The 27,166-nt window shown below is 44.4% G+C and overlaps 2 protein-coding genes across 6 annotated transcripts in view; one reads left to right on the top strand and one right to left on the bottom strand.

Annotated features, from left to right (window-relative positions):
* The window catches only part of ZNF2 (zinc finger protein 2), a 34,590-nt gene extending 13,876 nt beyond the window's left edge, over window positions 1-20,714 (bottom strand). Inside the window, exons 1-6 of the mRNA XM_049652195.1 lie at window positions 20,580-20,714; window positions 10,975-11,046; window positions 9,425-9,551; window positions 6,808-6,921; window positions 5,298-6,278; window positions 2,518-2,525 (exon numbers count right to left, since the gene is read on the bottom strand). Of these exons, the coding sequence (XP_049508152.1) occupies window positions 2,518-2,525; window positions 5,298-6,278; window positions 6,808-6,921; window positions 9,425-9,551; window positions 10,975-11,007 (1,263 nt within the window). The 5' untranslated portion in view covers window positions 11,008-11,046; window positions 20,580-20,714. The remainder of the gene's footprint in view (window positions 1-2,517; window positions 2,526-5,297; window positions 6,279-6,807; window positions 6,922-9,424; window positions 9,552-10,974; window positions 11,047-20,579) is intronic.
* Window positions 20,715-22,830: 2,116 nt separating this feature from the next.
* The window catches only part of ZNF514 (zinc finger protein 514), a 15,421-nt gene continuing 11,085 nt past the window's right edge, over window positions 22,831-27,166 (top strand). For 2 of the 5 annotated variants that reach the window (XM_049652200.1, XM_049652196.1), the window contains exon 1: window positions 25,826-26,471. In XM_049652200.1, the coding sequence (XP_049508157.1) occupies window positions 26,453-26,471 (19 nt within the window). In that variant the 5' untranslated portion in view covers window positions 25,826-26,452. Of the gene's footprint in view, window positions 23,048-25,825; window positions 26,472-27,166 lie in introns of those variants that run through there. The other 3 variants (XM_049652199.1, XM_049652197.1, XM_049652198.1) reach the window with 3 other exon arrangements.

The following is a 27,166-nucleotide window of genomic DNA, read 5'->3' as shown; positions in this document are numbered from 1 at the left end:
ACAGCAAGCCTTGATGTTCATGCAGCAACACTTAACCAATGGGGCACGGGAGCCAGTAGATAAATGCTCCCCACTTCAAGGGCAGATCATCCTGAGGCTCATTCGACATGACTCCCCAGGTCCCAGCGGGACTGAACCTCAGTTGCCACGGCAGTGACCAACTTAATTACACACTGTTTATTGGCTTTTTCTCCTTCCCTTATTTAACAGATACTGTCATTAGTGTAATGACTAACATCAGTATTTTAATTATTTAAATCTTGCTCTATCAGATTATGGTATAATGCAAAAATAATGAATTATCCCAGTGGCAGGACAATAAAAGCAAATTGCTAGTTTGTTAAGTGAAGTTAAATTTACACCGCTATTAGTGGATCAATTTAATGGGTATAGAAAAGAATGTGTTAACTAGATCAATGGCTACATATCCGTCAAGAGGCAACTGACAGCCATCTTCCAATATAGAAACAAGGCGAAGCACAAAACGAGCTATAGTTGACTCTTCTTCATTAGCTTTTCTTTTTTTTTTTTAATTTTTTTTTTTAATTTTTTTAACGTTTATTTATTTTTGAGACAGAGAGAGACAGAGCATGAACGGGGGAGGGTCAGAGAGAGGGAGACACAGAATCTGAAACGGGCTCCAGGCTCTGAGCTGTCAGCACAGAGCCTGACGCGGGGCTCGAACTCACGGACCGTGAGATCATGACCTGAGCCGAAGTCAGCCGCTCAACCGACTGAGCCACCCAGGCGCCCCTTCATTAGCTTTTCTATTGAGCTATCAGAGATAGTTAACTTCTCGGATCTAGCTTTTTCACCAGACAAGTCAAGGAATCAGAAAGGAAATGGTGGGACAAATCACTCCCAGGTCCTCCAACTTTATTGTCATGCCTTTAATTTTCCTCACTGTTTTATATTGACAGTTTTGGAGTGGTGGGGGAGCTCCAGTAGTTTCCACTGGGCACATCCATTGCCAGCACCCATTCATGTTTTGCCCATTCTAATAGAATATTTTCCTCCCTCTAGAATCATAATAAATGGATTCTAATATCCTGCTCAGAAAGAGGTGATGATCACACGAAGGACCGTTTATCTTTCACAACTGGCAACCTTAGATATTTCCTCTTGCATATATCCTGATTGGGTTGTTAGAGGTTCATAAGTAACACCTCTTCCCTACCTGAGATAACAAAAGATCCAACTCAGAACAAAGGAGTCAGGCACACAAAGATCCAAGCAGCTGTTTTGAGATCTATTAAAAGAAAAAAAAATGTGCCTGAGGGATGGTAACAACAGGCTTCCCAGGCTTGGACCTCACCCAGACGCTTGACCTACTGGAAGCAAAAGACTTCTTTCTGCAGGTGCAGAGTGCTTACCACAGGACCGGAAACAAGCACCCCTCAAACATCTCCAATGATCAAAATAACTCCTGGAGTGCGTGGGTGGCTCAGTCGGTTAAGCATCCGACTTTGGCTCAGGTCATGATCTCCCGGCTGGTGGGTTGAAGCTCTGCGTCAGGCTCTGTGCTGACAGCTCACATCCAGGAGCCTGCTTCAGATTCTGTGTCTCCCCCTCTCTGTCCCTCCCCCACTCATGCTCAGTCTCTCTCTGTCTCAAAAATAAAGAAACATAACAAAAAAAAAAATTCAGAGGTGACTGGATGGCTCAGTCGGTTGGGCATCTGACTTTGGCTCAGGTCACGATCTCACAGTTCATGGGTTTGAGCCCTGTGTTGGGCTCTGTGCTGACAGCTCAGAGCCTGGAACCTGTTTCAGGTTGTCTCTCTCTCTCTCTCTCTGCCCCTCCCCCGCTCAAGCTGTGTGTCTCTCTCTCTCAAAAACAAACATTAAAAAAAGTTTAAAAATAAAAAAAACTCAAAATAGTCCCTTTATCTGTTACCTATAAAAGCCCCTGATGGCTATCCGAAACTGTGCTGTACTATATAGTAGCTGCTAGCCACAGGTAGCTATTGAGCACTTGAAATGTGACTAGTCTGAACTTGAGATGTGCTGTAAATACAAAGAAGTTGAAGATTATTTAAATTTTTTTTCTTTTTTTAATGTTTGAGAGAGAGAGAGAGAGACAGCATGAGCGGGAGGAGGGCAGAGAGAGGGAGACACAGAATCAGAAGCAGGCTCCAGGCTCTGAGCTGCCAGCACAGAGCCTGAGGTGGGGCTCTGACCCGTGGAACCACGAGGTCATGACCGGAGCCGAAGTCGAGTGCCCAACCAACTGAGCCGCCCAGTCACCTCGAAAATTTAGTTTTTTTCAAAAAGGTTGTAACACATGTCAATAATTTTTGCGTTGATTACATGTGGAAATGACATTGAATGAAACATTTATTCAACTATTTTTAAATTAAAACTTAATTATAAAAATTAATCCCACCAGTTTCATTTTTAATTTTAAAACTATGGTATTTTTAATTTTAAAAATTTGACCAATTTCTGGTTCCAAGATTTGCTACTACTAATGATCATTTAGTGAAGCTAAAACCTCAAAATTTAAGGCCTCCAGTACTGTATGCCCTATTGGGAGATACCAGTTCAAAGGTAGTGGCCCTTCCCTCAGAATTTTTAGTAGGTGGAATAGTACTTCACATTAAAAAAAAAAAAAAACAAACCCTCCAGATCACTAAATTTAAAAAAAGAACAAAGATGGGGTACCTGGGTGGCTCAGTCAGTTAAACATCTGACTCTTAATTTCAGCTCAGGTCATGATCTCATGGTTTCCTGAGTTCAAGCCCCCTATTGGGCTCTGTGCTGATGGTAGGGAGCCTGCTTGGGATTCTCTCTCCCTCTCTCTCTGCCCTTCCCCTGCTCATGCTGTCTCTATTGCTAAATAAATAAACTTAAAAAAAAAAAAACTTAAAAAAACCAAAAAGGTAACAAAGGGAAAGTATCAAATTTATATCCCCTTTCTGTTTCACTAATCACTGTACTCCCAGGTCCATTAGGATTCTGAATTTGTTCTAGTTTTATCTTGCTGACAATAGAATATCTTAGGAAAATACTTGATTCTCAATTTACTTATTTACGTCTTCCTTTTTTTTTTTCTTTGTAGAGAGAAAGAGCAAGGGAGAGAGGCAGAGGGAGAGAATCTTAAGCAGGCTCCAGGCTCAGTGTGGAGCCTGATGCAGGGCTCAATCCCATGAACTTGGGATCATGACCTTGCCAAAATCAAGAGCTGGGCCTTCAACTGACTGAGCCCCCCAGGCGCTCCTGATCCTCACTTTACTTCTAACAAGGGAATAAATTAAAAATTCAGAATTCTCAGATATAGTCATCAGTCAAAAGTCTGTCAATTGTCCCTTTTATTTTCTACTGTACATTAAATAATACCAGCTATTATCCACTCTGATAGATTCTGCACTCTGTGAAGTGTTTTTCCTTAGGTTGCTTCAAGAGTCCACACATGAAAAAGCCTTCCCTGCCACTCGTCCGCTCTAAGAAAGGTGGACAAATAGGGTTGTTAGGAGGTGGGGAGTGGTCTGTTTGGCGATCCACCTTCTTGAATATGACTTTAGCTCCCAGGAGAAATGTTTCTTGGTCCCCTGGGATTCATGCTGGGAGAACTAAGTTCCAGACAGCCTTTCAGAATCAAGTCCTCTTCTGGGCTTCACCTCAAGCAACCCGGAAAGGAATGCAGACACCTGGAGTCGAAGTTGCCTAGCGCCTGACCTTTGATAAAATAAAAATATAGGACTGGGCCCAGGGCATACAGGTGTTTTTTGGGACTCAGAATTTCGGGAGTCAGAAGTTCAGAGAGGTGGAATCACATCAAGGCAGACCTTAAATATTCCGAGATTTCATTAAACAGGGAGCTATTTTAGGTCTTGAATAAGGCATTGATGGGCAGGAGAGAGTCATTTAGAAAGACTAGAAAGACTGGCCTAATAGTAGTGTGCAAAGTGTCAGTAATGTGCAAAATGTAATTTGCGACAGAGGCCGTTGATGTTAACCAAATACTGAGGTGCTTTCCTAGCCTCTGGTGCTGGGTTCTGGTTTATGAGATGTGGAGAGAAGGGATGACCCTTAAAAATGTCCTAAAATACCTCCCAGCTTTCTCTTTCATGATAACCCTAGAGGCGACAAGTTCTAAATGATGAGCAAGGAGTAAGACAGACTTGACTCACATCAGATTTTACGTGAGAAAGAAAACTTTACTTGGGGGGTTACTCACTATGGCACCATAGCATAGCATTCCCCTGTTCAATAGTGAAGAGGGAAGAATTCAAATGAGGAAATGACTACTGCAGTAAGGGAGCTGAGATGAGAAAGGTGTAGGCTAGACTGAAAATTCAGAGAAAGGACGAACCCAAGGATATGTTTTACACAGAGAGAACTTGGTAGGTAGAAATGTCATTAATTCGGATAAATATTTATTGAGCACCTATTATGTGCAAGGCACCGTGTGAGATACAAAGACACGTAAGTCACGCCTCCAAGTGCTTACAATCTAGTTGAGGAGAGATTACACGTACATAAATTATGAGACAAACCGTAGAGCATAATGCTTAAAGGAACAGACCTGGAAGGCAGACTTGTATCCAAGACTTGGCTTCACCTTTTCCTAGCTGTGTCACCTTGGGCAAATTATTCGACACCTCTATATTTCAGTTTGCTCATCTGTAAAATGAGGATAGTAACAGTACCTACTTCTACTTGATAGGGTTGATGAGAGGACCAAATAATCTACTCTTTGCCGAACTCTCCACTGAGTGCTTACCCCATAATGAGCACTCGGTAAGTGCTAGCTAGCTAGCTAGTCATAGCAGCAGCAGCAGCAGCAGCAGCAGCAGCAGCAGCAGCAGAAGGGACCTACAAGCTAGGACACAAAGAACAAGTTCAGTGCCCAAAAAAGCTCCCAGGGGAAAGGGACCCAGCTATAAAAAGAACCGTTCTGGAAGCAACAGTGCGGCCCTGACACAATTCTGCCATCCCTCCCATCCTGGCCTCCGGTTATTAAAGTGCAGGGATACCTGGGGCCTCAGACAAGAGGCGTGCCTGCGGATCACCTCCTAACATTTATCCTATTGTCTGATAAGCTTCAGCAAAATGTAGACTCTTTAGAGTCACAGCCTCCTTTCCGGCATCCCACATCAGTTCTATAACACAGTAGGTAGCGAGTGTTTATTCACACCGTGGCAGCAGAGATGGAAAAGGGGAGTAGTGGCCAGAATATGTAGAGTGCTCAAATGAGGGATTTGCCTGCTGTGGGAAAGACCAGTCTTGGGTTTCTACGGTGGTCCGCTGACTGAAGCTTCCGCCCAACTCAGTCTATTCCTTGTTTGGCATAACGCCGTTGATGTTGAATGACTGACGATTTCGAACTGAACACTTTGCCACACACGCTGCATTCGAAGGGTTTCTCTCCCGTGTGCACTCTCTGATGTCGCGTGAGCCGGCACCTCTGGCTAAAGGCTTTCCCACATTCGGTGCATTCGTATGGCTTGTCTCCAGTGTGAATCTTCTGGTGCTGCGTGAGGGACGAGCGGTCGAAGAAAGCTTTCCCACACTCGCTGCACCGATAGCGAGGCTCTCCAGTGTGAGCTTTCTGATGTCTGTTCAGTGACGAGACGCCATAGAAGGCTTTCCCACACTCATTACATTCATAGGGCTTCCTGCCAGTGTGGATGAGCTGATGTCGAGTAAGAATACTTTTCTGGCTGAAGGCTTTCCCGCACTGATTACATTCATAAGGACTTTCTCCAGTATGAATTCTCTGGTGTCGAGTAAGGGACGAGCGGTCAAAGAAGGCCTTTCCGCACTCGCTGCATTTAAAGGGCTTCTCTCCGGTATGAATTCGCTGATGGACCGTTAGGGACGACCGGTCGAAGAAGGCCTTCCCACACGCGTTGCATTCGTAGGGGCTCTCCCCCGTGTGAGACATCAGATGTCTGCTGAGACTGCTCCTGTGACTGAAGGCCTTCCCGCACTCGTGACAGTCATAGGGCTTCTCTCCAGTGTGAGTCCTCTGGTGGCGGATAAGCGATGAGTGGTCAAAAAAGGTCTTCCCACAGTTGCTGCATTCCTGGTCTCTCTCCTTAGTGAGAATTTTCTTCAGAGGGCTAGACCCTTGCTGCAAATTTTCCTTCTGAGAAAGGGACTTCTTACAGGTCTGCACCACAGGGCTCCCCTTCCCTGTTTCTGACTCACCCTCCAGGACATGAGCTTCAAATTTAGGACACAGAGGAACTTTTCTTCCAAGCCTTTCCCTCACTATCCGTCCTGGTTTTTCTTCTTCCGAAGCACCCTGAAGCTCAGGCTTGGTCTCCCAATCTGGAATGGACAGAAAATACAGATGCAGTTTCTTTCCTGGGCTGGGAAATACTACATCAGAAAGAAGAGACACTACGATAAATCGGAAAAGTAGAGTGTGGTGACTGCCTCACTCGCTCGCACAGACACTTGTCCTTGCTGGGGAAAGACTGAGACCTGGGAAGGCAGAAGAAAGTAGGGAATAGAACTGACAGTGGACATCTCAGAAAAGAGAAGACTTTCCATCGGGAGCATGGCCAGGATAACTAGGAGACTGCACTGGGTGGAGAGGGTGGTGGGGAATAGGAATATCAAAGGGTGAACGGGCAATGTGACAGACCTGAGAGAACAACATTTGGTGAACAAAGATAAGTAACACTTTAAGGTGTACAGAAAAAAAGTCCAAGCTCGTGGGCGATAAAGAGTAAACACTAAAGCAGAAGATTTGAATGTGAGGAAAAACGTGGTACCCAAGCCTCCCTCCCAAACACCCAAATAACAACCACAAAACAAACCCAAACTCTGCCCAGCCCTGTTCATACACAATTACCTAGAGAGACATTCTCTGGACATTCTCTCTCCTCAGATCCATGAAGATCAACTATCCAAGGCTCATCCCCTCTCTTCAACTGAAAAATGACCTCAGGTCGAGGAACTGGGAGTCCTGCTCATGGAGAAAGAAACAAGCCAGGCACATGATGAAAATACACCACTATTTCAAAGCGTAATCCCAGCCTCAGAGTGCTTCTGAGAGAAAATGCAAAAGGCAGAGGGCACACACCAGGAATACAGAGCGCAAAGTACTGCAAAAGAATGCTCAGAATGGAGGTTCTAAAAGGGACCAAGTAGATGGGGCCCCTGGTGGCTCAATCAGCTAGCGTCTGACTCCAGCTCAGGTCATGATCTCATCACTCTAAGTTCAAGCCCTGATTCGGGCTCTCTGCTGTCAGCATGGAGGCCACTCCGGTTCCTGTCTCCCTCTCCCTCTGCCCTTCCCCATCTCGTGCTTTCTCTCTGTCTCAAAAATAAATAAAAACATCAAAAAAATTTTTTTAAGTTAAAGGAAACAAAGTAGCACTTGGTCAAAACGTTGATAAAATTCATTTGAATTATGTGTTTATTCTTCCCACTGAACTGAATGGGATGTCCCAGCTTTAGCACTGGTAGGATGGGGGGAAAGAGTCCTTGGGTCAGGGAAGATGAGAATCAAAACAGATCATCTTGAGTAAAAACATAATCTTTTTGTTTACCCTTTACTACTAAGCTCTTATTTAAACAAGTGGGTCATGCTCATTGTAGGAAAATTAGGGGTGAGTTGAAGTAAAAAGAAAAATCACCTTTTGTACTTTGTATCTATTTTGAAACTGAAAGATACCTATAGATACATTCTGTTAAAAACTGGGTTATAGGGGCACCTGGGTGGCTCAGTTGGTTAAGCATCTGACTTCAACTCAGGTCATGATCTCACAGCTTGTGGGTTCGAGCCCCATGTAGGGCTCTGTGCTCACAGCCCAGAGCCTGGAGCCTGCTTCAAATTCTGTGTCTCCCTCTCTCCCGTCCCCTTTCCCCACCTATGCTCTGTCTCTCAAAAATAAATAAACATTAAAAAAATTTTTTTAAATGGGTTATAAAATAATCCTGACTTGTAAATTTGATTTTTTTCACATAATAATAAACTTAAATATTATTTTACTTCAATTAACACAGATCTATCTTAGCACTTTAATGGCTACATGAGGTTACGTTGTATGGAATAATCTAATTTATTTAATCTCCTGCTGACAGACATTCAGACTGTTTTTAATGTTTTGCTATTAGCAAACAATGATATGGTGAACATTTTTATATACCAGGGGCTGTTAATCCTATTACTTCCTTGGGACAAATTTCTAGAAGTGAATCTGTCCATTTTTGGTTATTTAAAGAAATAGAACCCATCCTAGAAATAGTCTCGAAGTCTAAACTTCTATTGCACTGGGGGCCCCAAACTGGGAAAGAGACACACTTTCTTACTGGGCCCACGGATCACCTATCTGGTTGTATGCTGATTCTCGGCTGATAAACTGGCCACATCCATGGCCTCCCTGTGGCTTCCTCTTTCTGACCTTTGCTAGGAATTCTATTTTCCCCAATATTTCATCCCACCAAAGCCTGTGACAAAGGCTCAGCAGTCTCCCTTAATGTTCCCTGAACATTTACCTGTTTTTTCCTGTTTGGCCTATTTAAATTCTTGACATGCCTTGCATAAAATCTGTAATGGGACTCCTTTGGCTGCCACCTCCTGCTTATTTTATACTGGTTTCTGAATCTGTACACTCTCCCAGCCTCTTATTCTAGAAGCTCCTGAGAGGTTCTCACTACCTACAGGAGCCTAACTTTACTTCTCACAAATATATTACATCAGCTTCTTTTTTTTTTTTTTTTTTTTTTTTTTTAAGTAAGCTCTACACCCAATATGGGGCTTGAACTCAACAACCCTGAGATCGAGAGCTGCAAGACGTACAGACTGAGTGAGCCAGGCAGGCGCCTCCATCAGCACTCATTCTTAATTTTCCCTTTGTCACACAGGTCTCTATAATTGCAAAGTGCCTTCTGTGCGCCTCTAAGATTGTATTTAAGATAAATATTCAAAATCAAACGCAGAGTAGTGACCTACTCTGAGGCACAGCCTTGTATTTCTGTGCCCATACTGCCCTCTTTTAAAAGGGAAACACTTCTTCCTCCCCGTCTCTGCTTCTCTGAAAAGAAAATTTCCCTCAGTAAGATAGCCCCTGCCCCCCCACCTCCCCCCACCAACCCTTCATCCTCTGGATGGAGTTGAGAAAGTTACCTGCCTGATAAGTGGGGGAAGGACGGGGCATATGTGACTCGGCTTCTTCTGTCTGCCCCTGCTCTGGGGAGGGGGCCCTCTGTATTGCAGGGGCAGGCTGCTGAGCAAGGGAGGCTGGGGTTCCCTTGCCTACGGCTCAGGGAACAAGTCTATCCAATGCTGCGGTTCATAATTGAGAAGTCCATTGTTGCTGTACATCTTAGCCATAGCCTTCTACCCCTCCATTTTGTCTCTCAGTGCTTCAGAACTCAGGTGGGAGAAGAGGTATCACTTATTAGCCCACGACCCCCCATTAACGCAGTACAGAGTCTAACTTCTTGCGGGAAGCTCTCCTTACCCAATGAGACAATGCTCTTATAGTTTTCCAGCATCACCTCCTTGTAGAGGTCCTTCTGAATAGGGACTAGATGCCTCCACTCTTCATCTGTGAAAATCACAGCCACATCCTCAAATGTCACTGATTCCTGGAAACACAATAACATTCTCCCTTACTCATAACCCTTCTTTTTACATGGACCAGACAAAACAGTCTATAAAGATGACAGCCCCGAGGTTGTGGAGGGAAGGTTAAGGGACATGGTTCTGATAAAGCAGGGCTTTGAAGCACTCGGGGAAAGTGGCATAATTCCCTGAGGCATGAAGTTCTTGGTCATAATCCCTATATTCACAGCTCAGCCTGTGAATATCAGGGGCTCTTTTTTCATACTTACAGAAAACTTGCAAGGAAAGAACAAAGAATTCCTATGTACCCTTCACCCAGCTTCCCCAAATGTCAACATTTTCCACATTTGCTTTATCTTTCTCTCAGTACATACACATTCTATCTTTCTCCTGAACTTTTTTTTTTTTTTTTGAGAGAAAGCGTGTGCATGCATGCAGGGAAGGAGCAGAGAGAGAGAGAGAGAGACAGAGAGAGATTGAGAATATTAAGCAGGCTCCATGCCTAGTGCAGAGCCTGATGCAGGGCCTGACATGGGGTTCGATCTCATGACCGTGAGATCATGACCTGAGCTGAAATCAAGAGTCAGACACTTAACCAACTGAGCCACCCAGGTGTCCCTTTCCTGAATGTAACTTGCAAACATGATGCTTCTTTACTCATATTTTATAAAAACAAGGATATTCTCTTGCATAATCACAGTATAATTATGAAAGCCAAGAAAACAGCATTGATATTACACTATAATCTACAATCTTATTCAGATTCCACCAATTGTCTTTTTTTTTTTTTTTTTTTTTTTTTTTTTTTACAAATCCATAAAATGATGATGTAGATTAGGTTGTCCTTAGAATCCCCTCATTTCACGCTAATGCTTCATGATTCTGCAAGGCTGCATCTTTACCTCCAGTCCTAAAACTCCAGATGAGTCTCCAGTGTGCATGCAGACGTTCTAAGCCAGAGCACAGAATTCAAGACACTGGGCCCTTGGGCAGGAATGGGGCAAGCCACATGTCTCTACCCACACTCATCTCTCTTTAGAACTCTTACCACCTCACTGAGATGCTCTACAACAGGTGTCATTGGCGTAACCCAACACCTCCTGGAATACTTGGGGTCTGCTCTCAGTCTATACACAGATGCACTAAAGGGAAATAAGGACTAGAACTGTTCCCCAAACCATCCAAGCAGACCTGTACCAACACTTTTTAGTCAAAATCACTCAGCGCAAAGGTCACAGTGTGCCTGGTGACAGGCTACTGGGCACATGTTCAAGGTAAGAAAAGGTCACTGAAGGATACCACAGATCAAATGGGAAAGACGCATTCCCTGTGGAGTCCTTCATTCACCTGGTTAGGTTTGATTGAAGAAGCTCCAGGATAGACACAGAAAAGTGGTTACATTCTGGAGACTAACAGAGTATTTCAGAAACACAAAGTCCACCTCACCTGGCATCTGTCAGTTGGAGACACAGCGGCCATTCCCTCCTGTGCGCTCTCCTTGTAGAAAAGGGCAGAGTCCTAATGAGGAAGAGGTACGGGATGAGAAAGTCGGTATGAGAAAGACTAGTCTTGTAGTTTTCTGACCCATAAAGCAGGAAATCTCCAAATACCAGTGAGTCATATGCCCATTCTCATTCCTGATACCCTACAAAAAGGGAAGACAAAGCAAAGCAAGGCCAGGAGCAACCCCACCCCACCCCAGAACTGGAGTGAAAGACCACAGATATTACTACTCAGGATACAATGTGGGACTTGTTTTACTATGATCCCACAGAAGTTGTTCTGTTCCTGGGAACCAAGAACGTATTAAGCTTATTCTGTATTTATAAGGTCACATTCACTATTGCCCTGATAGCTCCCAGATAAAAAGTCCAAGAAATTTTATAAACGATTATATGGATAAGATGTGTCACGTAAACACCCATGGTCTCTTTAAGAGAAAAATAACCCATTCACGACCCCGTGCTCCAGGAGCAGCACTTGGACAGCCATGTTTTGTTCTGCATGATGCTGCGTCTCATTCTGGGAGCCACGCTGATTTAGGTCTCAGGTGGGCAGTGTGCAGGTTGACCAGGAGACTGAGATGCAATCTAGCTTGAAAAGGTGACATCCTTCCTCGGGAATGTGAACTAAGAAATGTCAGGACAACAGGTGGGTGATGAGCTGAAAGGATGTCATGAGGGACGGAAGTAGCCATAAGGATCAGGGGAGCCCAAGTCACCAGGAAGCAGAGCCAGTGAGTACATGGGAGGCACGATATGGTAAGACTAGACATGGGTCAGGGGAAGAAAAGCCTGCTCACATCAGCAGTGGAGCAAAGACCTACGAGTTTTTTACTGGCTTTGAAGTCCCTCAATTCATGTAGGACCATCTCTGGGCTCCAGTTTGCATATAGACCAGCCTTATTTATTCTTCGATTTCCAAAAGACTCTAAACCTCTTAGGCTTTGTGTGAATCCTTATCAGTAAACTCCCTTTACTTGAGTTAGCTGAGTAGGTCTCAGTTTCCCACAGTCAGGAGTCTAATTAAACACAGTTGAATCAAGCATTCTTGGGATTCGTGAGTGGTATGGGAAGTGTGGTCCTGGGAAGAAGGAGGAAAAGAGATGGCCCACTGACTATTCTCCTGTAGTCAGGGAATGTATGTTCTGATCTTCGGTATTCACTCATTCGTCTACTAACTAACATTTATTTAGCACCAACTTTTTATACCAAAGACAAAAACTATAGGACACTTTGTCCTCCAAAAGCTTATAGTCTAGAACACAGGACAAAAGAGTAACCCAAATGAGTCACTACAGGATGGATACGTACTATAAAGAGATACCTGATGAGTGTCCATCAGGGGCTTGCCTAATGCAGATAGGAGGCTGTAGGTTCCTTGGCAGAAGCAGGATCTAAGATAAGTTTTGATCTTGGGGGGAGGAGGTGGAACATTCTAGGTAAGAAAAATATCAAGTTTTTTAAAAAAAAAACCGAGGAGATGGGTCCTTACACGGAAAAGATTAACAACTGTAAGTAGTTTAGAATGGGAGAAGTCTAGGCTGTGAGTAGTGCTGTAAGGAAAGATGAGACTGGAGAAGTGGCCAGAGGCCAGGTAGATCAAGGACAATTTTGCATGGGCCCATACATAGAAGAAGGACCACAGCCATGGAGACCCCTGAGGATTAAACATGGAAGGGTTATCATCAGATTTGTGTTTTAGAAAAATCATTGCAATTGGTATCACAGGCCTTGGAATATAAATACTCTTTGGCTCAGCAACCCTCTCCTAGGAGTTTGTCCTAAGGAAATAAGTGAGAATATATGCAAAGTTTTTCTTAGTCATCAACACTAACCTTTACTGAGGTGTTACATGTGGTAACTTTTTAAGCACTTTACATGTGGTATCTCATTTAATCCTTAAAATACAGGAAAAATTTGAAATATCCTAAGTTTCTACAACAGAAGATATGATTAAATAATTTGTGATCCAGCCCATCCATACACTGTAATACCATTTAACATCATAGTAACCAGCATTTATTGAGCATTTGCTATTCACCAGGCACTGTGCTAAGCACTCTTTTTTTTTTTTTTTTTAGTTTATTTATTTATTTTGAGAGAGAGAAAGCACATGCAAGTGGGGGGGGTGGGGTGCAGAGAGGGAGAGAGAGCATTCCAAACAGGCTCCGAGCTGTCAGCACTGAGCCCAATGCGGGGCTCGAACCCATGAACTGTGAGATCATGACCTGAGTTGAAATCAAGAGTCAGATGCTTAGGGTGCTCAGTCGGTTGAGCAAGCGACTTTGGCACAGGTCATGATGTCAGGGTTCATGAGTTTGAGCCTCACGTCGGGCTCTGTGCTGACATCTCAGAGCCCGGAGCCTGCTTCAGATTCTGTGTCTCCCTCTCTTTCTGCCCCTCCTCCACTCACATCCTTTCTCAAAAATAAAATAAACATTAAAAGAAAAAAACTGACTGAGCTACCCAGGTGGCCCTGCTAAGTACTCTTTCTAAGGATAATTTAATTCCATCCTCATAAATCAATAAGGTAGGTACAATATTACAGATTAGTGAAGTTAAGGCTTTGTAAGAGGCTGAAGTAGAATTTGAACCCAGGTCTGTCAATCAGCTTTTAATCTCTATGCTATGTGATTTTTATTTTCATGAAAAAATAACCACCTAGATAACAGACTAATAGACTAGAATAAAAAATCTGCAAACATATCCAAACATGTAGAGAAGCTTGACTACAACTGAGGTGGCATTACAAATCACCAAGGAAGGGCACCTGGCTGGCTCAGTCACTAGAGCATGCAACTCTTGATCTCAGGGTTGTGAGTTCAAGCCCCACATTGGGGGGAGCCTATTTAAATGGAGCCTATTTAAAACAAAAAGTCACCAAGGAAAAGATCACTAGTGATAAGCTGCAAACGACTTAAATGTTCATCAGTAGGATAAACTGTGATTTTATGTGTGTGAGTTTATGTGTATAGGAATATTACACATTGATTAAGATGAATGGAGTAGAGCTGTATGTTAACGATAGAGATAAATCACAGAATTACTGAGCAAAAAATAAGAAAGCTTTAGAATTACTGTGTAGTATTTATACAAAACTTAAAAACAGGTAAATAATATCTATAAAAATCTATATGGGGGCGCACCTGGGCGGTTCAGTTAGTTCAGCATCTGACTTTGGCTCAGGTCATGATCTCGCGGTTCATGAGTCTGAGCCCCATGTCAGCCCCTGTGCTGTCAGCATGGAGCTTGGAGCCTGCTTCGGATTCTGACTCCCACTCTCTCTCTCTGCCCTTCCCCCCACTCGTGCATGCTCTTGCTCTCTCTCAAAAATAAATAGACATGAAAAAATGGAAATAATCCTTAAATATGAAAAAAAAAGTCTATATGGGACAATAAGCACTAAATTGTGAGTTATCCCTGGGGAGGGAGGGATATGGGATTGGTACAGATAACCAGGAGAGTTCAACTTTGTGATGTTTATTTTAAAAAGTTTTTTTTTTTCCTGTGAAAATGTGCAATGAAATTTTTATTTTTATTTATTTTTTAATATATGAAATTTATTGTCAAATTGGTTTCCATACAACATCCAGTGCTCATCCCAAAAGATGCCCTCTTCAATGCTCATCACCTACTCTCCCCTCCCTGCCACCCTAAAAAAGTTTTTCAAACAAGTTCACAAATATTAAGAATGCACACTTAGGGGCGCCTGGGTGGCTCAGTCAGTCAAGTGTCTGACTCTTGATTTCTGCTCAGGTCATGATCTCAGTGTTTGTGGAATCGAGCCCTACACTGGGCTCTGCACTGACAGTGCAGAGCCTGCTTTGGATTCTCTCTCTTCCCCCCTCTCTCCCCCCCCCCTCTCTCTGCCCTCCCCCACTTGTGCTCTTGCTCAAATATCAATTAACTTTAAAAGAAAAAAAAGAATGCACACTTAAAATTACTTATTTGTGTATGCACATGTGTATAGAAAAAAGACTGAAAGAATATATACTAAAATGTAAATGGAATTTGGTGGAATTGTAAGTGATTTTATTCTATTTCTTACAATTCTTTACATTCTAATTTTTGTTTTTACAAGAGTACGTATTTACTTTGGTGTACAGGAAAAATAACAGGAAGGAAAGGTGGTGTACAGAAAAGTTACAAAGCAGACCCGAGACTGCTACTCTTAGAAAGGTCTACTTGTGAGATTGACCCTTGGCTGGGGTCTGGGAACTTAGATTTTGGGAGGGTTCCCTAAAAGAGAAGGGTGGTCCATTGCCTAAATGATTTGGGTCCATGCCTAAATGATTTGTGCAAACGATGCGGTTTATGCTGGATGCTTGCTTTCCTGCTAGACGCTCTGGAATTTTGGTAGGTGTTAGGCAGAGGGTGCCTACCTGACCTGCCCTCAATAAAAAATAACTTGGGCTCTGAGTCTCTAATGAGCTCTTTTGGGCTGGAACATCACACACATGTTGTTGCATTTTCATTGCTAGAAAGGATGTGTTCTGTGTGACCCCTCCTGGCAAGGAGAGAACACAAGAAAGCCTGCCTATGAATTCCTCCAGATTCTACCTCTCTTCCCCTTACGACCTAGCTGTGCATCCTTACAAGATCGGTCATCATCTTAGACATGAGTGCAACTATAAGCTGAGTCCCACATCCTTCCGGCAAATCCTTGGATGTGGGGTGATCTTGGAGACCTCTGACACAGGCAGCCATGCCACTCTGGAAGCTGCAGCAGAATGGGACCAGAGGAGGGCAAAAATGGAGGTAAGGAAGAACCAGTGAGGAATCTCATAATTGAGTAAAAATGAAGAAAAACTGAACAAAAGCAGTGGCAACAGAAATGGAAAGAAGGGGAACTACTGACAAGACATGAAGAACAGACAGTAGACTGACTGGAAATGGAGGCCGAAGGTAATGGGAGAGGCAAGGATAACTTAGGACTTCCAGGTCACTCATTTGCACAACGCTGTGCATAATGCTACCATTCGTGGAGATGTGCAATGGAAAAGGTGGTTTGGGGGGAAAGCTAATGAGTACAGCTTGGAGTATTTCGAATTTGAGCTGTTCCCACATCTTTGGATAGGAAAAATCAGGTGACTCTGGATTCACTGGCCAAGTTGTAAAAATTATTATCGCTAAATGAAATAGTTTGAATTTTGAAGGACGGTGAGTTAAATGCTCAAAATAGAAAAATTAATATAAAGTATTAAAAACTGGTTGTAATACAAACAGGGCAATGAGTAAGACTTTAGTTATATAAATAAGTACTCTGTGTTTTTTTCTATTAATTATATGACTACTCACCAAATACAGATGTATCCTTAGGATATATACTTGCACCCATTCATATAAGCATGAAAAAAGAAATCTAGGGAATGGAGGTAAAACCAAGTAATGCCAGAGAGAGGAACTACAAACCCTAAACAGACTAATCAGTACTGAGGTCAGGAAGAAAGAAGAGCATGTACCTCTAATAACGAATCCACTTTAGATTCTAAAAAGGCAAAGTAACCGTGCAGACTTAATCCTTCCTTCCCTAGATGAACCCTCCATCTTGCCTTATTAATGATAAGATCCTAATAAGGTACAGTTTTCAAACACTCTGAAAGACCAGATCAATATACATTTACTAGACAAGGGGTTACTGAACACTGGTTAAGCCAGACTTTAAAAGAATATTACCCTGAGGTGAACACCAGTTTGCATAAATGTGTAAAACCTATGCAAAAGGTAAAAACTAAAAAAAAAAAAAAAAAAAGTACTGGAAAGACAAGTTTAATATAACTATAAAAAAAAAAGAATTTGACCTGAGGAGAGATTGGGGTTTGAATCTTGTTAGGAGGAGGCAGAGTGATATATACACAAATGGAAACAGATATGATCAGTAGCCTGCAAGTTGCGTTTAGACAGTAGTCTTTTCCTTGTTTGTTAAGATTCCTCCATTTCCAGGAGGATCTTAAAATATTACTCTTGGGCCCTAGTAAGAAGTCAAAATTAGTATTTAGAGATACAGGACAGTTTAGTCATTAGGTGTACAGACTCTGGCAGGCTGCCTGAAATAAAATTCCAGCTGTGTCTTACTACCTGTATGACCTTAGGCAAGTTTCTCAACCTGTGTCTCAGTTTACCCATCTGTAAAGTTAGAATAATGAAGGTATCTGTCTAATACAGTTACTGTAATGCTAAAATAATACCTATAAAGCATACAGAATAATGTGCTAAGTGTTAGCATTAGCTAAAAGTCATGTTATAATCCTAGGAAGGTAGAAATAATGAAAAGACTAATTACAACAAAATTATAATTACAATGTTTTTGAGTAGGTTTAAGTATAAGTGTAGTAATGGCTTTGGAATCAAAGTATTTGAATGTTTCCAAAGCATTTGAGCTTTTCAAACAAATTAGTTGAACTACATCTGAAATTGTAGTTGAAACTGCTCAGTGTTTAAATGCTTAAAGATAATTTTTTTTTTAATTTTTTTTTAACGTTTATTTATTTTTGAGACAGAGAGAGACAGAGCATGAACGGGGGAGGGTCAGAGAGAGGGAGACACAGAATCTGAAACGGGCTCCAGGCTGTCACCACAGTCCAAGCTGTCAGCACAGAGCCCGACGCGGGGCTCGAACTCACGGACCGTGAGATCATGACCTGAGCCGAAGCTGGCCGCTCAACCGACTGAGCCACCCAGGCGCCCCTTAAAGATAATTTTCAAAGTTTCATTTATTAGATTATGACTTTCATAAAGTGAGCATTGAAAAATTACAAATGATGGGGAGCATAAAAGCTCCCCCAGCCATTAAGCAACCAGTCAATACTCCCCCAGGGTGCTCATTATCTGTGGGCTCCCTGCCAGGCTGACTTCCCTCCTGGGCAGTTGCTTCAGTAGGCTCTCGGTGAAATTCAAGGCTCCCCAAATCCACCAAATTCACGTGGAGTTACTTCTGTTCTCTCTTGTCCTCTTCCCGGTTCTCAGAGTATTTCTGGAGAAAAAACTCCCCAAATTCTTACTCTAGATCTTCAAATAAGCCCTTGTCTGGAAAGCTTTTAGTGTTCCCATCCTTGCTCCATAGCTACCATTCAATTTCAGTAGAACACTCACTCATAAAAGAGTTCCAGAGGAGGCGGGTCTGTGTGGTAAAACGCATTCCACAGGCCTTTAATTATTATCTGTAAAGGCTTGGGCATATCACTTAAGCTAAAAGTTGACCCCCAGTTGTTTAATACCTACTTCACAAAGTAGTTATAAATATTGAATGAGATAGTTAATGGAAAGCATTTATTTTTCTGTCTGTTCAACAAACGAAAGTTGCTTTCCTTGCTACTGCCCAACACCAACCCATTCATCCACTCATTCATCCTACCATTCAACAAATATGTCCAGGCACCTGCTATGTGCTAGGTAGCATGGGATGTGAGGACAACGAAACAGAAATGTCTGTCTCCGGGACTTTACCTGAGTGTCCCTCTGACTGTGTCCTACTTTCTTTCCACTACTGTTGCCTCTTAGAATCTGCTCCCTGCTCCCAATCTTTCTTTCTCCACCATCTCCCACCTCACCAATAGCTTCAATTCCCACATCTTCAAACAGTACAACCCTTCATCTATCTGAAACTATCTCCACCAAATCCCATGGCCTCTCTGTAGCAAGGGTTCTCATTTGGGTTTTCCTTTCATGATCAATCTTGGTAACATATACCTATCAATGCCACCTACTCTTCTTGAATCCATTATCCTGCTCTTGCTACCCCTCACATCCTGAAACTGCACGCTCAAAACTTACTAGTGCATTTCTGACCTCTAATTCTGATAGTCCTTTTCTCCTTAACTTTAATTCTTGCAGCTTTTGACTGTCCTGACAAGTTCCTGCTTCTTCAAGTGGTGACTGTAGTTGCTATGATACTGCATTAGCCTGACTTTCTTCCTACCAATAAAACTGCATCTCTGTGTGCCTCTTTTTCCCAGTCTTGCCCTGGAAACAAGGACACTGCCCAATGCTCAGTCTTTGTACAATGCTCTTCTTGCTATCCCTCAGAAAGTCCATCCAGCTGGCATTCCATTTTCCACCTCTACAGAGATGGCTCCCAATCTAGTCCCAATCCCTCTTCCAAACCCAACTTGCGTTTCCAAATGACTCAAATGTTGAATCTGGCATTCTGCCAGCACCTCAAAACCATCTTCCCCTATGCAACTCCCCAATCAGTCCCTCTCTTTCTATTGTGCTATTATTTTCCAGATGCCCCCAATTCAAACTTTTACCTTTGTTTCCTTTCAAATCGTTAGTCACCAGATAGATCCCTTGACGCTTCTTCTGCATTGTCATTTTTATCCTTTCCCCGCCACTGACACCATAATTCAGGTCCCTAACAACTTGCATCAGGATTACTTTGCATTCCTAACTGGCTCCCTGCCACTGGTCCCTTTCTCTCTCTAGTCCTAGATATGACCTCTAGAATTGGTGTCCCCAAATAGTTTTATTCCTGTCAGTCTCCGGATCAGTACCATAAAATCCACCCTGCCTACTTGGTTTTGTCCTGATTCTCTAGGTCATCACACCAGTATACTTTTCTCCCACTATTCTTGACACTTCAGTTAAAGTCAGTTCCCTCTCAAATCTGACTAATGATTTGCTACTTAGTCCTTGTTTGTTTGCTTTTTTGCCACCTCAGATCCTACCTCCTCCTTGAAAGGGCCCCTCTTCAAGGCCCCTAGCAACTAAAGAATGATATTAAAGCGTTCATTTTGCCATTCATTCCTTTGAACTAAGAAAAGATTGTATATGATGTTGACAGCTGAAACAGACACATTAGGCATTAAGGTAGCTTTAATTATTGGTTTAATGGATAACCATATATGTCAAACCAAGAGCTTTAAGGACTGCATCTCAGACTCGATTCACTAATATTCTTCTTTTAAATCGAGGATATCTTAGAGGTGTACTTATTTCGAGAATTAAACTTGTCAATGAACTACATAATAACCATAGGTTTCAACAATGGATTCCAACCGCTTAAAAGTTCAACTGCCATGGTTAAAATCAAGTAAAAATGTTCAATGATGTAGTCTAAAAAATGAAGTATCTATCCTTAAATGGGAGCCTCATACGAAGGCCCAAGGCAGGGGGCTAAACGAGACAATCTGAGACTCTTTCTGGGAAAGAGGGAAGGGGCGGAGAGGGCGATTCTATGAATTTAGTGTCAATTTCCACCCGTATTTATTAAACACCCATTATGGGAAGAAGAACGAAAAGAGCGGAGGAAGGCTCCAAACTTCCAACCTGAAAGTTGGGATCTGGCATATAGTGGATCTATGCTGAAAGACCACTCGTAACAGTGCCCACACTCCCCGGAACACATGCACACATAGCGGGCGAGGGGCAACTTTCCGTCCGCCCCTCTCCGAGCCGGGACGTCCACACACACAGACACACTCCGCAAGCTGGCTCCGTCCGCGTCACCCCGTTCTGTTCCCACAGCACCTCCCCCAAGTTCTCAGTGTTCCCTTCTCTCGGCCGCTGCGCTCACTCCGCATCTCGAAGACAAACACCCCCAGCCCTCACCTCCGGCACAGAGTGCTCGGGACCCAGGAAGACGGCGCCTCTTCAGGTCCGGAAAACAATGCGCCTGCGCAAAGCCTCTGACGTTGGCGCTCCCAATCAATGTTCGGCCTTCTCACAAACTCCATTCCCCAGAAGTCTCAGCGGCCAGCGCGCTTCAATATGACGTATGAAATTCCGCGCAAGCGCGTGTTTCTGAGAAAAAGGCTGATGGCTCTGAAGGTGTTTAGTCCCAGCGTTCCGGCAGGCGTAGTCCGGGTCGGGGGAGAACGGTTGAGGATGTAAAGGAGGCTTATGTTCACCCTGGAAATACTGCCTACGTGTGATGTCACGTCCCTCCAGTCCTCCGATGGAAGGGCCGTCCGAAGAAAATGTGTGGGATCTTTGGGGCCCGTCCCTACCCTTCGTTTTCACTGCCCGGGAAGACCAAGAACGAGTCTCCTGGCGCTTCGAAGAGGCTTGTTTCCGCTTCATCTTGTCCACTTTCAGGGATTTGGTTCTGAAATTTGGGCCGGAGAGATAGAGAATTTGGTTCTGAGGACGAGGCTGCGCCTGAGGCAGAGGATGCACATTTTTGCGCCCTAAGTGGAGAGCCCAGGATACACGTCTATACAAACTGGGCACCCGGGCAGACTACCGACAGTTTGAGCGCACACCAGCCTGCCTGCCTTGGTACTGCTAGAGGGCCCTGGGTGGAGACGTCGTAGGGATTCTCAGCCTTGGCTGCATGTCGGAATTACCTGAAAAGCTTTGGACATATTGATACCTGGAATCCATTCAGGAGCGAGAGTTTACTAATAACTTCAGGTGACTCTACTGTGCAGCTAAAGCTAAGAACCATTGAGCGAGAGCTCCAGAGAAGACTGGAGATTACAAGAATATGATAAAATCCTACTTTGGGAACAAGTCTGTACTTTCACTCAAAAAGCCTAAAATGCCAGCTTAGGCAAGGCATCGTTACCGATATAAATAAGACACAGTTAACCGCCCCAAACGAACTCATGCTCCAAAGGAAAACCCAGAATGTAAAAGTATAACAACACAATGCAGTATGTTCTATATGTCACGTCTAAGACACTATGGGAGCACATGGAGGAAGCAACTAACTATGGCTGAGAAAGTTAGAAAAGGCTTCCTGTAACTGGTACACTTGAAAAAGAATAATTAAGAAGAAAAAAGTGCAATCTATGCAGAGAGAATAACACCTGTAAAGGTACAGACTAGAGGATAAAAATGCAAAGAATTAGTAGCAAGATGACTGGCGAGTGGGTATTTAGGGGCTGATAACCGTAATTTGGGGCCAGATTGGGGATGATTTTGTACTGTAGTAAGGGTTTGGACCTTGATTAAAGGTCCTTGATTAAAGTCATGATGTCTAAGACATATTTTCTTGCTCTTCCTTTCTGTGTGGTGTTTGTTTTAATTCAGCCTTATGCAGAGTGGAAATTTGTGGGTTCTAGATGAGTTTCCTTCTAGAACTCCCCACCCTTGGGCAGGCCCTAGGCTTTATCTCTCTTTGCTGACCCCGGTTAACTGTCAAAGTGGAAGCTTAAGTTCTCTGGGGTTTATCAGTGAAAAAGTCAGGTTTGCTGCTCCCTTCTCAGAGTTGTAGCTCTCCATTTTTTTTTTTTTTTTTTTAAGTCTGCAAATTCCTCACTTTCAGACCTGGTGACCAGTGTGTTTATAAAGATGTTTTATAGCTTTTCAGCATTTTTAGTGTTTTCAGTTAGGAGAGTTGTTCAGGGTGTCCAATCTGCCATGTTGCTGGAAAGTTTAAAGAGAATTTCAGCTGAATTTCTTAAAAGAGAAAGGGCATATAGATGCTGAGCAACCAAGAAACAACACCTATCTTGTCTAGGTTAAGACAGATGTCCACTAGGCCCACCAACTCTGAGCTCCGACAAACTTCAGGACGTTATGGCTATCTGCTGCTGTGTAACAAACTACTCCAAACTTAGTCACTTAAAACATCTGTATCACGCGAATAGATTGTGTGGGTGAGGAATTTGGACAGGGCACTGTGGCAATGGCTTGCTTCTGCTTCACTGCTTCATAATTTCTGGACCCTCAGATGGGAGGACTCAAACGGCTTCTCCACTTGAGTCTGCTACCTGAACTGGAACCTGTGGCTGGGCTCACGTGGGGCTGTGGGCCGGAATTTCTACCGGCAGCCTCTCTTTGTTCTTGGACTACCTCACAGTAGGTGGTTTCGGGGTAATCAGGCAGGGTATATGGCAGCTCAGGGCTCCAAGAGAGTGTTCCAGTGAGCAAAATACAAGCTGCATGGCCTTTTATGACCTAGCTTTGAAAATCAGTAGTGTCATTTCTATTGCACACTATTGGTTGCAGCCATTATAAGCTTGTCCAGAGTCAAGAGGAGGCACCATACAGCCCACTCTCAAAGGGAGGTCTATGAAAGAATCCGTGGCCATGAAAAACAAACTTGTTGTGGTGCCTGGGTGGCTCACTCGGTAAGTGTCCAACTCTTGATTTTGGCTCAGGTCGCGATCTCATAGTTTGTGGGACTGAACTCTGTGTCAGGGTTCACCCTGGGCTTCACAGGGCTCACAGAGCCCACGCTGACAGCATGGAGGCTGCTTGGAATTCCCTTTCTTCCTCTCTCTCTCTGCCCCTCTCCTGCTCGTGCGCATTCCCCCCCCCCTTTCAAAATAAATAAATAGACTTAAGAGAAAACTTGCCAAAAAGGATTTTGGCCTTCCCTCTTTTATGAGCGTTTCTCTGTGAGAAGCAGGGGTGGGGGCGGAATGTAGAAGTGTCCCTATTTCAACCAACGTTTTTGCTTTCCCTCACGGTTCTGCTTGTTTGTATTGCCTCCTGAAGTTGCTTCTACCAGCAATCTTTGCTCCTCCTAGGTCACTTCTTGCAGTTCCAAGACCTCTCTTCTTGAACACCTTTTGGCTTTATTTCTCTAAGCATCTCTCCTTAGCTGCTGCTACGTAGTACTCTGTGTCCAGATCTACATCTTACAATATCTATCTATTAATCCATCTATCTACCTCCATATCTGCCTGCCTACCTACCTCTCACAGAAGAAAGCATCACCCCTTTACATCATGGGGCCTTTTTAGAGGTGCTACCTTAGAGGAATAGCACAGGTCCTTAGTGGTATTTTCAGTTTTATCACTCAGTCAATGGGGGAAAGGATGGTTGGTCCCCTAGCAAAGAGGTTTGACTACTTAGTAATAATATTGTTTATTTTCTACTATCAACTTTCTTTTTTGCAGTGCATGTGTATCATCAGAAGCTGGGTGATGGGGCGGAAAAGAAATATTCAGGCACAATTTCACGCTATACCTGAAAAAAACACTGTTGCTTCTAATACCCAGGTCTGATACCAGATTGGAGTAGTTTTTACTTCTATGTTTTTGTTTTTGTAATACCTTTTCTCAAAATGGCCACCATTGGGGCATCTTTAGTCCACTGTCAATGACCCAAGCCCTAATTGTGAACATGTTGCTGTTTTTACCATGGGCTGCCAACCCAGGAGAGTTGGAGGTTGTGTGATGATGGATGTCTGACCACTCGGAGGACCTGTAGAAAAGTCTGTGCTTTGGGGCACCTGGCTGGCTCAGTTGGTAGAGCATGTGACTCTATCTCAGGGTTGTGAGCTCTAGCCCCACGCTGGGTGTAGAGATTACTTAAAAATAAAATCTTAGGAGCGCCTGGGCGGCTCAGTTGGTTAAGCGTCCAACTCTTGGTTTCAGCTCAGGTCATGGTCTCATGGTTAGTGAGTTAGAGTCCCACATTGGGCTCTGCGATCTCTGTCTCCCTCTCTTTGCCCCTCCCCCACTCGCACTCTCCCTCTCTCAAAAATAAACAATTAAAAAAAATAAAATCTTGTGGCGCCTGGATGGCTCAGTCGGTTGGGCATCTGACTTCGGCTCAGGTCATGATCTCACAGTCCTTGAGTGTAAGCCCCACGTTGGACTCTGCACTGACAGCTCAGAGCCTGGAGGCTACTTCGGATTCTGTTTCCCTCTCTCTCTGCCCCTACCCCACTCACACTCTGTCTCTGTCTCAAAAATACATATAAAAGCATAGAAATTTAAAAATAAAACCTTTAAAAGATTCTGTGCTTCAGTTCTGCCTTACAAAAGCACCTTTCACGGTTTTTTTTTTTTTTTCGTTTTTGTCATTAGTTCTTAAAATAGGGTAAGCCACCTCCTTCAGGCTGATTTGATTTACAGATGCTCTCTGCTCTTCCTCTGGTAAACTGCAGTTTATCAGTACTGTTCCTAAAATCTGATGTTACCCATTATTTTTTTCTCTGCATCTTCCATGGTAATAGAATTCTAGCCAGGCACATGTTTAAAGAATACATTTCTCTGCAGCTAGGTGTGGTCAAGTGTCCTGGTAAATAGGATGTAAATGGATGTGCTGTGTAGCTCCTTAAGACAGCTTTCCATATAGGATAGCTAGACTCAAGAGTACAAGGGAATGAATTATTGGTCCCTATGACAACACAGATGGATCTTAAGGGCTTAATGCTGTGACAGAAGTGATAGAGTGTGATAGTGATAGAAGCCACTCTCAAAAGGTTACATACTATATAATCCTGTTTATATGACACTCTGGAAAAGGCAAAACTATACGGAAAGAACAGAGAGCCGTCACAATGGGCTGGAATGGGAGAAACGTTTGACTACAAAGGAGCAGGAAAAGGGAATGTTGGGGGGTGATGCGCAAATATTTCTTTCAGGTCCTAAATGATACTCTTTGTGGAGCAGGAAGGAGTCCATAGTCCTTTCTTCACTGACCCTTCACTGAATTCAAAACTTGGGGCCGTGAGGGAAAGGCGGAGAAACACGGGATGGCCTATAAAACTGCAGTTAGTAGTTAATGAGACATGGGTATCTCCTGGGCGCCCTGTAAGAAATACGCCCAGAGAGCCTCCTGGAAATCCTTACTCGGTAGATTCAGGGTAGGACCCACGTTTCTCTTTTTAACAAAAAAGAGTGGTGGCTTCTGGTTGGAGAGCCCCAAACCCGGCTATCGCGTCTAAGCTGGGAGTTGCTCCCAGGTCCCAGCCGGAGCTGGGAGCCGGCTCGGGTAATCCTCCACTCACGTCAGTGACGCACAGAGAAGCTTCCCTGAGACGCAGGCAACCTCACCCCGCTCAATTCTCTCCGGCCTCCAGGGCGCAGGCGCCGCTCGCCCCGCCCCGCACGGAGGATGGATTGCTCCGTGCGCGGTGGCCCGTCTGCGCAGGCTCGGGACTTATCTTGGGAGGAGGGGCCGGGGAAGGGGTGGGGTTTGTTCTTTGTGGGTTCGGAGACTTCGGGGCCGCCGGCCTGTCGCGAGCGCTGCGCGCCAGTCCGTGACATTGTTGGGAGTGTCCCTCCGCGAGGGGCTGTGGGGCCTGGAGCTAGGAGATCGAGTTGCAGTGTCCCCGTGAGGCTCTCTTTTGAATCCCTGCTAGCTCCGGGTCGCGGAGGCGCACTGGGTACCGAGGTAGCAGGTGTGGCTACGGCCGTATCTCTTGGCGGTGTGGTCGTCATCATGGGTGTGGGTCTGCGGTGAAACTGGGGTCCAGAGTCCGGCCCCGAGGAGCAAGGCGACGGAGCGAAGCCAGGGGGCCCAGGCCCGGCTCGTGAGGGGTCTGAGAGCGCGCCTGAAAGCAGGGGAAGCGCACCACCCCGGGCGGCAGCGCTACGCGCTCGGACGGGAGTCTGGGTTTGACTGCCCTGTTCTGGGCCTTGCAGGTCGCCTGGGCGTCACTGCGCGGAGTGGGAATGCCCGATGTCACCTAGCTTGCTCCCTGCTCTCTGAGCCGTAAGGGAGGACCGCAGGGCTGCGGCTGCAGGACAGACATTTATTTGGACCTAGTGAAAGGACGTCGCCGCTTAGCCCCAGCTATGGACTCCACAGCATCAGGTTTGGCTCTCGAGGGTGGAGAGGGCCAGAAGCCCTTCTGGGGAGTTAGTCGCGGGCCAAGGAGGAGGACGACCCTAGGAAGAGGCCGAGGAATCCAAGGAAGGGGCAGAGCCTGTAACCGCCTTCCCTGTGGCATTTCCTAATTATCCAAGCCCAGGAGCGTGAAGTCTCCGTATCCAGACACCATGGTAGAGGTGGAGGGGATGGCCGCGGAAGACTTCCCAAAAGCCAGAGGAGAGCGGGGAGGGCTCTCCTGTGTGGGAGGGAGAGGGTAAATAATAAACAAACCTGTGAAGGAGTGGCCTTGGCCAGGGATGGGAGGGCAGTGGGGCCATTTAGAGCCTTGCCACCATTTCCTTTATTGCTTCGTTAAGTAGTAAGATTCCTCCAGCCTTTCTAGCTCAACTGTGTGGAAGATTACCAGTATACATGGGGGGTTCTTCCTGTAGTCACCTCTTCACTAGTGTTGGGGACAAGGCAATCCAGGTGACCCATGAGTTTTTAAGCCATTTCTTTCTATGTTGAGAATCTCCTGTCCTTCACCAAGTGGGCATTTTAACTTTTCGTTCTTCAGCGCACATGCTCAAGGTCACAAGACTGGCCAGTGGCAGAACTGGGCCGAATCTCTGGGACTACCACCCCCTCTGTATTCCTTTATGCCTTGTATTCTGTAGACTATAGCACAGGAATCAGCT

This window comes from Panthera uncia (assembly GCF_023721935.1).
Source record: "Panthera uncia isolate 11264 chromosome A3 unlocalized genomic scaffold, Puncia_PCG_1.0 HiC_scaffold_12, whole genome shotgun sequence".
Lineage (NCBI taxonomy): Eukaryota > Metazoa > Chordata > Mammalia > Carnivora > Felidae > Panthera > Panthera uncia.
Note: the sequence above shows the minus strand (reverse complement) of the source record. Positions and strands in the feature narration are given on the sequence as shown.